General features: G+C 42.8%; 1 protein-coding gene across 1 annotated transcript in view; it reads right to left on the reverse strand.

Moving 5' to 3' along the window:
- The window catches only part of LOC113219601 (integral membrane protein GPR180), a 32,903-nt gene extending 24,829 nt beyond the window's left edge, over positions 1-8,074 (reverse strand). Inside the window, exons 1-2 of the mRNA XM_026446562.2 lie at positions 7,845-8,074; positions 3,721-3,879 (exon numbers count right to left, since the gene is read on the reverse strand). Coding sequence (XP_026302347.1) covers positions 3,721-3,879; positions 7,845-7,989 — 304 coding nt within the window. The 5' untranslated portion in view covers positions 7,990-8,074. The remainder of the gene's footprint in view (positions 1-3,720; positions 3,880-7,844) is intronic.
- Positions 8,075-13,228: the final 5,154 nt, after the last annotated feature.

Genomic DNA, 13,228 nt, shown 5'->3' on the forward strand with positions numbered 1-13,228 from the left:
TTTGTCTTGCTGTCTTTTCAGCAAGCCTGGGAAACAAGCCTCTTGACAAAACCGTGTGTTCATTGTTTCCGAGACAAAAGACTACAGCACAGCATGCATATTCTATGCTGGTGTAATTAGTACCTCAAATATTAACAAAACTTGAACTGCTGAGAATGGTGCTGAATAGCTAAATTGTCCAATCATATTATAAAAGGAAATGAATACTGTTAACCAAAACACACAATAAAATACTAACACCTTTAAATGATTTACAAAATATACCAAACTACAAAAGGAATCATATGCATAACATGTAAAAAGACAACACTGAAATGTTTTCTAAACAATATTATATTCAGCTCCTATAATTTGAAAGAAAATGCCTCCGAATCTCCTTGTTTAGATAGAAATATATAAACTCATCATCTTCAGTGCTTTTAAATGTCTTGTTTGATCGCTTTAAAAATCTACAAAGTAGTTTTTAGTATTTTTTAAATCAGATTTTTATGACAGAACAAAGAGATGATTGAAAAATAATTTCTCAAACATTAATTTGGGAGAGTCAAGCAACATTCAACGTTGAGATTTTTCAAATCTGCTAGTCCTTTCATGGCACACAGCAGTGGCAGGGTTTTACGTAGGAGCTGGGCAGAGTTACTGAGTTCATTACCAAATAGGTGAAAGGCTGTTAACTCTTAAGTCTCATTAATAGCTATGAAAAGCACTTGCTATAAGGAATTATTCTTAAATATGTGTTACTATTACATCATGAATTTAAGGATATGCTTTTTGTTTAAATGTATCTAAGCTCCTAAATAACATACCATAAATATGACAACTAATATATAAAAGAGACTTCAGATTTGGATTTTGTTATTGGAAAAAAAACTGGTGAAGTATATATACGTAGAAATCAGTATTAAATTTATTTTAGGCCCCAAAATTTGACAAAACAACCTTCACTCCTCTAAAATTCCTGTTTCCTGATATCTTCCATTCCATAATTCCAAAGAATACCTCTGCACTCAACAGAACAGGGAAAAGAAAGAGAAAACAGAAAAAGAAACAACAGCAGAAGGTTTTGTTAAGTTGTAGTCCTATACATAAGTAACTCCATCCTTAACAGTTACAATGAGGATGGCAGCATTTTGGAACTATCATGAACCTTAGGGAAACCTAGTCCAACTTGCTTATTGTACAGATAAGTAAAATGAGGTTCAAAGATAATGAGTTCTTGTTCTAAATCACTAGCAGTGATTCTTAGTTTTGTGGTCTTCCCATTGCACCACACTGTCTCCCTGCATACAGAAGTTCTGGGAATACAGGAATATGACTCATACAGAAATGATGTTTTTAAGTGTATAAAGTATATAGTATAATACTGCCTATGTGATACAAGAGAACAAATCAATATTTCTATAGCTGAAAGCTTTAAACTGCCTAATAAGTTTTTGTTGGAGACAGAAAAAGTCTTTGAGATGCCAAACGCAAAAAGCAAAAAACCTACCTAACAAAAAGCCCTTAAGCACTAAGGTCTACGACTATTCATTCTACAAATACTTAGTAAAAACTTAAGTAAGCACCAGGGTATGATAAATTCTCATTCTCATAGTGCCATATAATTGGTATTCATAGTACTTATCAAAATAGCAATTTTACATTTATTCACATTGATCTGATTCATTCTGGTAACCTCCACCAGCCTTAACAACATTTTGGTCACTAATCTATCACCAGTACCTAGCATAGTACATGAAACAGTGGAAGCACTCAGTGAATGAACACACCAAAAGAGCCCTACTGCTCTCATTGACTGATTTTATAACAAATAAATATAATGGAAAGTGGTAACTATAGTAAGTGCTAGGTAGGAAAGCAAGAGGCTATAAAAACTTAGGTGTTAACTTAATTGAGGGAGGAGCCAGCGGGGAGGCTGAAGAGGAAAAAGCTTATGCAAAGGCTCAGGGTAGCACTGAAATAAAATGCAGTGAGTGGGGCAATGCCCTGAGATAAAATGGAGAGGTAAGCAGCAGCCAGTCTACAAAGGCTTTGCTGGTAGGTTAAGGAGGCCTGGTCAGGTTAAGGGAAACGGCTTTGCTGGTCAGGTTAAGGGAAACCATTTATTTTCAGGGTGTTTTGAGGAAGTGACTGTAAAATAACCATATCTGCTATTTAGAAAGATCTAGTTACAGAAGGGGGACCAGCATGGCTATAGAATAGCCAGGTAGGAGACTGCTGAAATAGCAAAGGCAAGATGAATTCAAGATATATTTAAAAGTAAAACCTCAAGACTTAACTGATGATGGATGGGGAGGTAGAAAGGTCAAAGAGGGGAGTATTAGAAGACACCTTGGTTTCTCAATCTGCATATATTTCCCAGGTAAGTTTTGAATTCAGGGTCAAAGTAAATAATTGTATGTAATTGTCTCTTTTATAGCTGAATCCAATCATTCATCTCCAGATACTATCTTCTCACAATGTCATCTCACAAATCTACATTAAAGATCCCCACAATGGGTGGCAAGGATTGGGGACCTCTGCTTTGTTCACTCTTCTAACTAGTTGCCTTATGAGGGAATCAGACAGCTGATAAGATAAAGACAGGACGTTTAGAAATGAATCGTCCGCTAGACTAGGCTAAGAGGAGACTACCATGTTCATATATGGACGAGTCCCTGAATAATAATGGGAAAGAGGGAAGAATAATTCCCGTTTTTCCTCATGGATGCTTCAAATTTCTAATGTCTCCTACACCTAATTAACTTGCAAGGTGCAAAATAGAAACAATGGCACATGTTCTTCATTTCCATATTAAAAAAACTTTCACTCACTCTGGATGGCTAGCACCCTAATGCACAGGACAATGCTGATGAGAATGAATGGGATCACGGATTTAAGTCACTAGATTAGGATTTAAAAAGTACAGCCTCTCTAGAGGCAAACCCAGAAGTATACAAATGATGTGGTGCTGGTACATCTCAAAGAGACTTCTTTTTTTTTTTTTTTGAGACAAAGTCTCACTCTGTCACCCAGGCTGGAGTGCAGTGGTGCGATCTCGGCTCACTGCGACCTCTGCCTCCCAGGTTTAAGCAATTCTCATGCCTCAGCCTGCCAAGTAGCTGGGATTACAGGCATGTGCCATCACACCTGTCTAATTTTGTTTTGTATTTTCAGTAGAGACGGGGTTTCACCATGTTGGCCAGGCTGGTCTCAAGCTCCCAACCTCAGGTGACCCGCCCACCTTGGCCTCCCCAAGTGCTGAGATTACAGGTGTGAGCCACCGTGCCTAGCTGTCAAAGTGACATATTTTATCACCATGTAACTAAGTCTCATGTTCAAATGACATGTCGGGAAACAGCATCACTCGAGCTAAATTATCCAATTAACTAAGATAATACATGTTTGGCATTTAGCTCAATGCTGGCAGATAATGAGCATTCAACAAATGTTATCATTCATTCCATGCTGCCACTGGGTCAAAATATATTTTCCATATTGGCATAAATTATGCAAACTGTAAAGAGTCTGAATGAAAGAAAGGACTCCTATATAAATTATCTGGATTTTCATTTTTCAAAAATGATAAAGAAGGGAAAGGCATTGTTAAAACTCAGCTTAAAACATACTAGACAAAGTGTCATCACCGTGGGATGTAACATATGTACATATGGTACTGTATTTCAACATTAGGAGGAAAAAAACTGTATCTAATGATCAAAGAAAAAAGGATATACTCACTTGTCAACTGAGCTTTGGATAATTTTTCACTACAGCTATAACCATGACTGCTTTGCTGTAGCTTTAGCCACTCCTGGGCTTGGAACAGGTAGAGTTTAGCTTCTTTTCCAACAGCTACTGCTATGTTGTTGATTCTGACACACAGAAGAGCATGGTCACCTTGACATTAAAACAAAAATTATCAACTAGTTTGGTCTTATATGAAACTGAGACATGAGAACAACTCAACACTTCTACTTACCAAAATGGAAATTTAAAAAGCACAATTCTTCTTAAATCTCACTTAACTAGGTAAATCACATCAGAATGAACACCACATTTAGAAGCAAGAGATTATTCAAATGAACGTGTGGTATTTCCTTGAAATTCAGCTGATAACTGATAATATTTCACTCAATAAACAGCAAATATCTAGGGTATTTGGACAATTCACTGTATTACAATTTTTGCCTCACTTTACAACCACTTGTTTTACATTTTATTCATAATCTATAGAAATGTCCCACCAGGACTGTAAACTAGTTCAACCATTGTGGAAGACAGTGGGCAATTCCTCAAGGATCTAGAACTAGAAATACCATTTGACCCAGCCATCCCATTACTGAGTATATACCCAAAGGATTATAAATCATGCTGCTATAAAGACACAAGCTTATTGTGTCTTTATTATTGCAGCACTGTTCACAATAGCAACGACTTGGAACCAACCCATATGTCTATCAGTGATAGACTGGATTAAGAAAATGTGGCACATATACACCATAGAATACTATGCAGCCATAAGAAAAGGATGAGTTCATGTCCTTTGTAGGGACATAGATGAAGCTGGAAACCATCATTCTGAGCAAACTATCGCAAGGACAGAAAACCAAACACCACATGTTCTCACTCATAGGTGGGAACTGAACAACGAGAACACTTGGACACAGGGTGGGGAATACCACACACCGGGGCCTGTCGTGGGGTGAGGGGAGAGGGGAGGCATAGCATTAGGAGATATACCCAATGTAAATGACAAGTTAATGGGTGCAGCACACCAAAATGGCACATGTATACATATGTAGCAAATCTGCACATTGTGCACATGTACCCTAGAACTTAAAGTATAATAATAAACGAAGAAAAAAATAAAAATTTTAAAAAGTCCCACCAAAGTTTCTGTTTTTCAATATGACATAGGTGTCAATGTTTAATTATACTCTTAATATAAAAAATAAACATAGCTAATAGCAGGAAAGTTTAAATGTATGTGTTCTGGAGTAGACACATTATATCTAAAACAAAATTTGGTATCTATGACTTTTACAAAAGAACTTTCAAGGGCTGGGCACAGTGGCCACACCCATAATCCCAGCACTTTAGGAGGCCAAGGTGGGAAGATCACCAGTCCTAGAGTTTGAGACCAGCCTGGAAAACAAAGTGAGATCCTGTTGCTATTAAAAAAAAAAAAAAAATTATCTGGGCTTGGTGGCTGAGCCTGTAGTCTCAGCTACTCGGAAGGCTGAGATGGGAGGATCGTTTTAGCCTGGGAATCTGAGGCTGCAGTAAGCTTTGATTACACCACTGTGCTCCAGTCTGGGTGACAGAACAACACTCTTTTTTGAGCCAGTGTTACTCTGTCACTCAGGCTGGAGTGCAGTGGTGCAATCTCCGCTCACTGCAATCTCTACCTCCCAGGTTCAAGCAATTCTCCTGCCTCAGCTTCCTGAGTAGGAGTAGCTGGGATTACAGGCATGTGCCACCACACCCGGCATCACCACATCCAGCTAATTTTTGTATTTTTAGTAGAGACAGGGTTTCACCATGTTGGCCAGGTTGGTCTTTTTTTTTTTTTTTTTTTTAATTTTTTCAGACAAAGTCTCGCTCTATTGCCCAGGATGGAGTGCAATCACACGATCTCAGCTCACTGCAACCTCCATCTCCCCGGTTCAAGCGATTCTCCTACCTCAGCCTCCCAAGTAGCTGGGATTACAGACACCTGCCATCATGCCCGACTAATTTTTCTATTTTTGTAGAGAAGGGGTTTCACCATGATGACCAGGCTGGTCTTTAACTCCTGACCTCAGGTGATCCGCCCGCCTCAGACTCCCAAAGTGCTGGGATTACAGGCATGAGCCACCATGCCTGGCTGCCAGGTTGGTATTGAACTCCTGATCTCAAGTGATCTGCCCACCTCTGCCTCCCAAAGTGCTGGGATTACAGGCATGAGCTACCCACCGAGTCTGGCTTCTTTTTTTAAAAAAAGAACTTTCAGAATAATATATGTTGTAAGATGAATAACAGAATGAAACTGGTTGCACACATCAATTACATTTAAGGCCCAGAACAGAAATGGCAATAAGTTAGTGCCTCTAGGGAAAGGGATTCTGGGTGAAAAGAGCTAAGACAGGAGACCATTTTTCATTTTAAGATCTTCTGTTCTCCTGGAAATTTTTTTTTCTATGCTTTTGTTACTCTAATTACCACTTTTATCAAACATTTTAAATATATTTAAATATACAGTATATATGTCAAATAATGTGCAAATCTCTTACATAAATTGATTACATATTTTGAACAGTTTTAAAAGTGACTCTGAGGCCCAATTAACACTGTAAATTGCATTCTGAGTTACAGTTCATTATTTCAGTATAGTTTTTGCATTATTATTTTACTGAATTGGGATTCATGAAAATTGGTAATAACTATATATGATTTTATACATATGAAAGAGAATGAATGTACTTGAAACACCTTATCCCCAATCTGTCTTGTGAAATCCGAATTTAGTACATTTTTCTCCTCCACGTTTACCAGATGATCATCATGAACTATGAGGTCGTCCAAGTCTCTCTGCTGGTCCTAAGTAATAACCCATGTCTTCCATACATCCCAGATTTTCCAACACTGTCTACATTGTGCCATTTAAGACAGTGGCTGTCAATACTCAAAGTATGGTTACAGTCCGTTGATTGAGAAACTCCAAATGTGACCAAAAAATAATAAAATTGTTTCTAGTGTTTCTTCTTCATTCACCCAAAATATATTCCACATTGGATTATGAAAAACCGGGTTGCTGAAACTCCTTTTCTTAGGTATCTTAAAAACTTCAAAAAAAAAAAAAAAAAAATCAGGATCCCTTCCCTTTATTCCGTCAATTCTGTAATTTCCCAATACTTTAAATTCCTTTTCTCACCAAAGTAATTCCTAGTTTCTATTATCTTCTCTTAAGAACATTTTCTAGGTCAATATTCTGATGTTCAACGTTGCATCTTTTAATGCTTAAGACTGTACAAATCAAAGTTCCTAATGTCGTCCAGGCAAATAATTATTTGAAATACAGCACTAGTCAAATTGACAGTACCAAGAAAAACACTTAAATTGTGAGGGTGCAAATGAGACCAAAATTAGAATGAATTGCAAATTCATTTATTGAAGGAATAATTACTGACATCTGAGGAAGATCAAAAGGTAATAATCAAATGCAGCTCTGATTTCAGAAGAGCCACACAGAACACAAAGTAGGGAGCTTCCAGGGCGCTACTTACATGCGTTTTCATCAGCTTAGTTCTAGGCCTTACTGCCCACAGTAAATCTACTGCACTAGTAGCCAATTAACCAAACTGTTAAATATGACAACTACATTATTAAGTGTTTTACTTGGTTTCCAAAACCACTCTGCTGCAAGCAGGTCTCAGCAAATTGGTCTTAAAAAAAAAAAAGGAAATTTAAGTTCCTAGGCTTAAATTCTCCCATATGTCAGTGTATAGTGTGCGGCCGAGACAGGAAGGAGCAAACGTGCTTCTCTGGGGGAAGGATCTGGAAGAGATGCGGCCGACCAGTCATTTGCACATTCGCTTGCAACGGGAGGGTTGGGGAAATGGAAACCGGCTTTCAGGTGCGGAACACGATCACTAGTGGCGAGAGGCCGCTGCCTTGGGCTGGGAAGCCGCACCAGCGGGGTTGGCAAGGAATGCATCCCACTATTACCGGCAGCTGCGGTGACGCAGGAGGTCCAGGTGAGGCTAGGGAAGTCGCCGGCCTCGCCCAACGTGGCGGGGAGGGGCCGGGGAGGAGCGGCCCGCGGACCCCGCCGGCGGGATGGGCCAGTGCGCCTTCATCCCTCTCCCCGCCCCCAGACCTACCATGGAACTCGAAGTGGCCGATGCGCTGGCCCTGGGCGTCCTGGGCCGCGGTGCTGCTGAAGCTGCCCCGCAGGGTCTTACCGTGGCTGCCCTGCGGCCACCAGCAGCACGTGAGGGCCACCGCCAGCAGCCGCAGCCCCCCCATCCCCGTCTCCCGCTCCGCACCGACGCCTCGGCACCCAACTACCGGCGGCTGCCCGCCCCACGTCGGCAGCTGGGGGAGGCGGGGTCGGCGCCGGAGACCTGCGGCTCTAGAGCCTGAGAACCAATGAGGCGGGCTCCTCTGCCACGGGCCAAAGACATTCACCAATCAGAGGCCGAAGTGGGCGGGACGCGCAGATCCGAGTGTCCCATCACTCCCCGGCTTTTGACTAGTTCCCGCCTTTTTCTTTAATGAGAAATCGGGAGGATGTTGCTTCAGGTTACGGAAAACTCATCTACCTCATCGCCTAGCACGTCTTGCTACTGAGCATGCGCGGGCGCGCTGGCACGAGTCAGCGTGGCCTTCGAGGGGCATGTGAGGGTCGGAAGAAACTTAAGATAACACAGGACAGGACTGCCTCTGGTCGAGAGAGGAAAATTCTCCCGCAAAGAAAAAATCGTGTTCTTACGCAGATTTTCTTCCTCGGCGCCTGTATAACCGACAGGACGTGTCCGACTTAATGCCTCAAAGACACTTAGGTCCGCAAGACCACAGTTCAACGCATGATTTCTCTTGGCATCTCCAGTCGATTTTTCCCTCCTAGGTTCTCTGGCTTCCCGACTTTAATTATTTCCCCCCCGCCCCCCCGTCCGCCCCCGTTCCCCCCCGTCCCCCCTTACCCTCACCCCAGCCCACCCCACCCAACCCCCGCAGACCAGACCGCTGGGAATTGTAGCCGCCCCCAGCCCCCATTCAGTCAATTCAATTACAAGTGTGGAGTAGCCCGTCTTCTGGTGAGGGTGGGAAGCAGCCACCACAGTCCTACTCGGTTAATCACTTTCTTGGCCTATGGCAAAGACCGTCTTTACAGTCTTCGTTCTAATTGGCTACAGTCCATCTCTATCCTACAGGCACAGAAAGCTGTAGGAAACAATTTGCTGCAAAAGATTCTCATGACTCTCCAGCCTCTCAAATGTCCATTTTTTTTCTCATCTCCATCCTTACCGCCGTCGGTTTCCTGAACACTCCCAAGTTCTCCCTTCTAGGCCTATATCACTCCCTGATCCTTCTGGCTGGAATACTTCTGCTTATTCCAATACTGGACCTCCTCACCTTCCTTTTCCTCCTTTACTCCTCCTTCCCAAGGCACTTTAAGAAGCCTTTCTCAAACCCCTAAGTCTGTAGTAGATGCCCCTGGCACCAGAATCCCTTACTTCCCTACCAGAGCGCTCAGGCACTGTACTGTAAGTATCCATTCATGTGTCTGAAATCTCCGCCTCTACTGTCAGCTCCAGCTGATCAGCGATTATACTTTTTTTTTTTTTTTTGAGACAGAGTTTCGCTCTTGTTGCTCAGACTGGAGTGCAATGGCTTGATCTTGGCTCACCGCAACCTCTGACTCCCAGGTTCAAGCAATTCTCCCGCCTTAGCCTCCCGAGTAGCTGGGATTGCAGTCATGCGCCACCACACCCGGCTAATTTTGTATTTTTAGTAGAGATGAGATTTCTCCCTATTCATCAGACTGGTCTCGAACTCCCAAACTCAGGTGATCTGCCCGCCTTGGCCTCCCAAAGTGCTGGGATTACAGGCGTGAGCCACCGTACCCTACCTGTCTTAATGAAAGTGAGGCAGGAGAACAGGGCCTGGGGGCAGGGAACCTAAGGCCTTTTCAAACCTAGAACTAAATTTAAAGAAAAAATCTAACTTTCCACCCTAAGTAACAAAAGGACCATAGGCTATATGCCCTTTGCAAATCCCCACCTTTTCTGGAGGCAGATAAGAAATTGGCTGTCCCTACCCAATCAGACTGATTGCCAGCTGAGTCTTCGTTTGCATAGAAGTACAACTTTGTAACTCTGTAACATTGCTTTTTGCAACCAATCAGATGTTTGCACAGGAGTGTGACCTTTGTAACTCCAGTCCTTGACTTGTTGCTTTTCCCAAGGAATCAGACCTATTGGGGGCCACCACTTCATTTACATGAGGTGAGCTCCAAGTGGCCAGTGGGAAACCTCTAGAGGGTATTTGGATCCAAGATGATTATGTATTCAGGTCCTTCTGCGCTGCTCGGGAGGCTCCCATACTGTGGAGTGTACTTTCATTTTCTTTTTTTGAGACAGAGTCTCATTCTGTCGCCCAGGCTGGAGTGCAGTGGCACAATCTCGGCTCACTGCAACCTCCGCCTCCCAGGTTCAAGTGATTCTCCTGCCTCAGCCTCCAGCTGGGATTACAGGTGCTCACCACCACACCCGGCTAATTTTGGATTTTTAGTAGAGACCGGGTTTCACTGTGTCTACCAGGCTGATCTCCAACTCCTGACCTCAAGAGATCCTCCCGTCTCGGCCTCCCAAAGCGCTGGGATTACAGGTGTGAGCCACGGCGCCCGGCCATGTACTTTCATTTTCAATAAATTTCTGCTTTCGTTCTTTTGTTGCGTCATTCTTTCCTTGCTTTGCTGTGCCTTTTGTCCAGTTCTTTGGTCAAAATGCCAAGAACCTGGACAACTTGCAGTCAAGACCCTTCACAGGTAACAAAAGCAGGAACTCAAAATTATTTCATGAATAAATGTATATAAATGATTTTCATTTAACAAAAAGCTTCTATAACATATAAGCAAGTTCTCATAACAGACTTCACCATTTAGAAAAAAAAAATATTGAGGGACCACCTCCTACCATATAACCAGCATTTTCAGTATTTCTGGCTGAATATGCTGGAAGTATTAATATTTTGGGATTAAAAAAAACTGCAAGGGTTCTTTATTATAAAAGTAATCCATGTGTCTCAGAAAAAAATTCACAGTCAAAAGTATATAAAGTGGGCTGGGTGCGGTGGCTCACACCTGTAATCCCAACACTTTGGGAAGTGAGGTGGGTGGATCACTTGAGGTCAGGAGTTCAAGACCAGCCTGGCCAACATGGTGAAAACTCATCTCTACTAAAAATACAAAAATTAGCCAGGTGTGGTAGCATGCACCTGTAATCCCAGCTACTTGGAGGCTGAGATGGGAGAATCGCTTGAACCTGGGAGGCAGAGGGTGCAGTGAGCCAAGATCGTGGCACTGCACTCCAGGCCGGGCAACAGAGCGAGACTCTGTCTCAAGAAAACAAAAGTATATAAAGTAAAAATTAAACTCCCCATTTCCTCCTTTCCCTGCCCATATCTCATCCCCAAAGTTAACTTATTTTAAGAGTTTAGGGTGAATCCTTTCAAGTAAGTCACAAATACCACAAAAATATGTGGTATTTGTAAACCAAGGAAAGGAATAAAATTGGTCCTGAAGAAAAATCATAACATAGGCCTTGAATGCTATTAGGCCTCTCCTATCTTTTCTTTCTTCTCAATCAACTTGGTTTTTCTCACTGTGAAGATAGGCTTTTTGGCTCCTCAGTTTCTTTGAAAGAACATGGCCACCAAAAAGTTCCAGCTTTGTAGCACCTCAGAGTTCAAGTAGAGTAACCAGACTATACTAGCACCTTAGTCGAATTCTAAATCCCAAGAAGAGGCTTCAGTTGGCCTAGAGTCAGCCAGATTCCATTCTGTGGCCTGCCTGGGTCAACTTGGGGAGATCATAAAGGATGGTAGGGGGAGGAGTCTGGTCAGAAAAAAACTGTATGTATTGACTGCAGTATATTTTGGTCTTCATTCCATGTTGGTGCCGTCTTTTTAAAGACTATAAAACAGTCTATTGCGTTTTAAAAGTTAGAAGACATTATACACATTTAGATTATTTCCAGTGTTTCATTATTGCAAGCAATACAGCAATGAACAATTATCTACATTATACATCATGGAATTCGGGGGGGGTCATAGAATATGAACATTTGAAATTTTCATATATATTACCACTTTGCCCTATAAAAAGGTTGTGACGTGATACTTCCACATATATGTCTGTACTGGACGTTTCCATTCGTTTTCAGCTTTGCTAAACGTTATGTTGGGAAAAAAAAGATATTTATTTATCTATTTGACAATATTTAATGGTCATTTATTCTGTACCAAGTCTCTAAGGACATGCGATTACAGCAGAAAACAAAACAAATCCCCTGACGCCATGGAACACTAAACAGAGGGCAGTTACATCAATGTAAATGTTGAGTGCTAGGAAGAAAAATAAAGAAGGGTAAGATGATTCGGCAGGTTTGGGCAGAGCTCGCTATTTTAATTGTGGTGGTCATTCAAGCTGAAAACGGAAGTAAGGGTAAAAACTAGGCAGACACCTGGGGAAAGGCCATCCAGGTCCTGGGGAAGTAGCATGCCTGGCACATTCAATGAAGAGCAAGCAGGGTGGGGAGGCTGGGGCAGAGTGAGGAAAGGGGAGAATAGGATAATATATCAGGGTAGGACCTAGGGAATATCGTTATCATGATTGCAAGCCTTCTGCACTGTCTGTAATAATAATATTATTATTTTTTGAGACGGAGTTTTGCTCTTGTTGCCTAGGCTGGAGTGTAATGGTGAAGTCTTGGCTCACTGCAACCCCTGCCTTCCAGGTTCAAGCGATTCTCCTGCCTCAGCCTCCCGACCCGCCATCAAGCCCGGCTAATTTTTATATTTTTAGTAGAGACAGGGTTTCACCATGTTGGCCAAGCTGGTCTCGAACTCCTTACCTCAGGTGATCCGCCCACCTCGGCCTCCCAAAGTGCTGGGATTACAGGTGTAAGCCACCGCGCCCGGCCTGTAATAATATTAACAACAGCAAAAGATCATTTTGCAGGCCAGGCACGGTGGCTCACGCCTGTAATCCCAGGACCTTGGGAGGCTGAGGAGGGAGATTGTCTGGATCCCAGGAGCTCGAGACCAGCCTGGGCAACTGGGCGAAACCCATCTCTACCAAAAATTAGGCGGGCGTGGTGGCGCACGACTGTATTCCTAGCTACTCCGGAGGCTGAGGTGGGAGAATTGCTTGAGCCCCATTGGTCGACGCTGCAGTGAGCCGTGATCGCGCCACTGCACTCCAGCCTGGGTAACATAGGGAGACCCTGTCCCCGCCCGGCTAAAAAAAAAATCATTTTGAAATTGCAACCTCCGCCGGGCGCGGTGGCTCAAGCCTGTAATCCCAGCACTTGGGAGGCCGAGACGGGCGGATCACGAGGTCAGGAGATCGAGACCATCCTGGCTAACACGGTGAAACCCCGTCTCTACTAAAAAATACAAAAAACTAGCCGGGCGAGGTGGCAGGCGCCTGTAGTCCCAGCTACTCAGGAGGCTGAGGCAGGAGAATGGCGTAAACCCGGGA

Source organism: Piliocolobus tephrosceles, chromosome X (genome assembly GCF_002776525.5).
Source record: "Piliocolobus tephrosceles isolate RC106 chromosome X, ASM277652v3, whole genome shotgun sequence".
NCBI lineage: Eukaryota > Metazoa > Chordata > Mammalia > Primates > Cercopithecidae > Piliocolobus > Piliocolobus tephrosceles.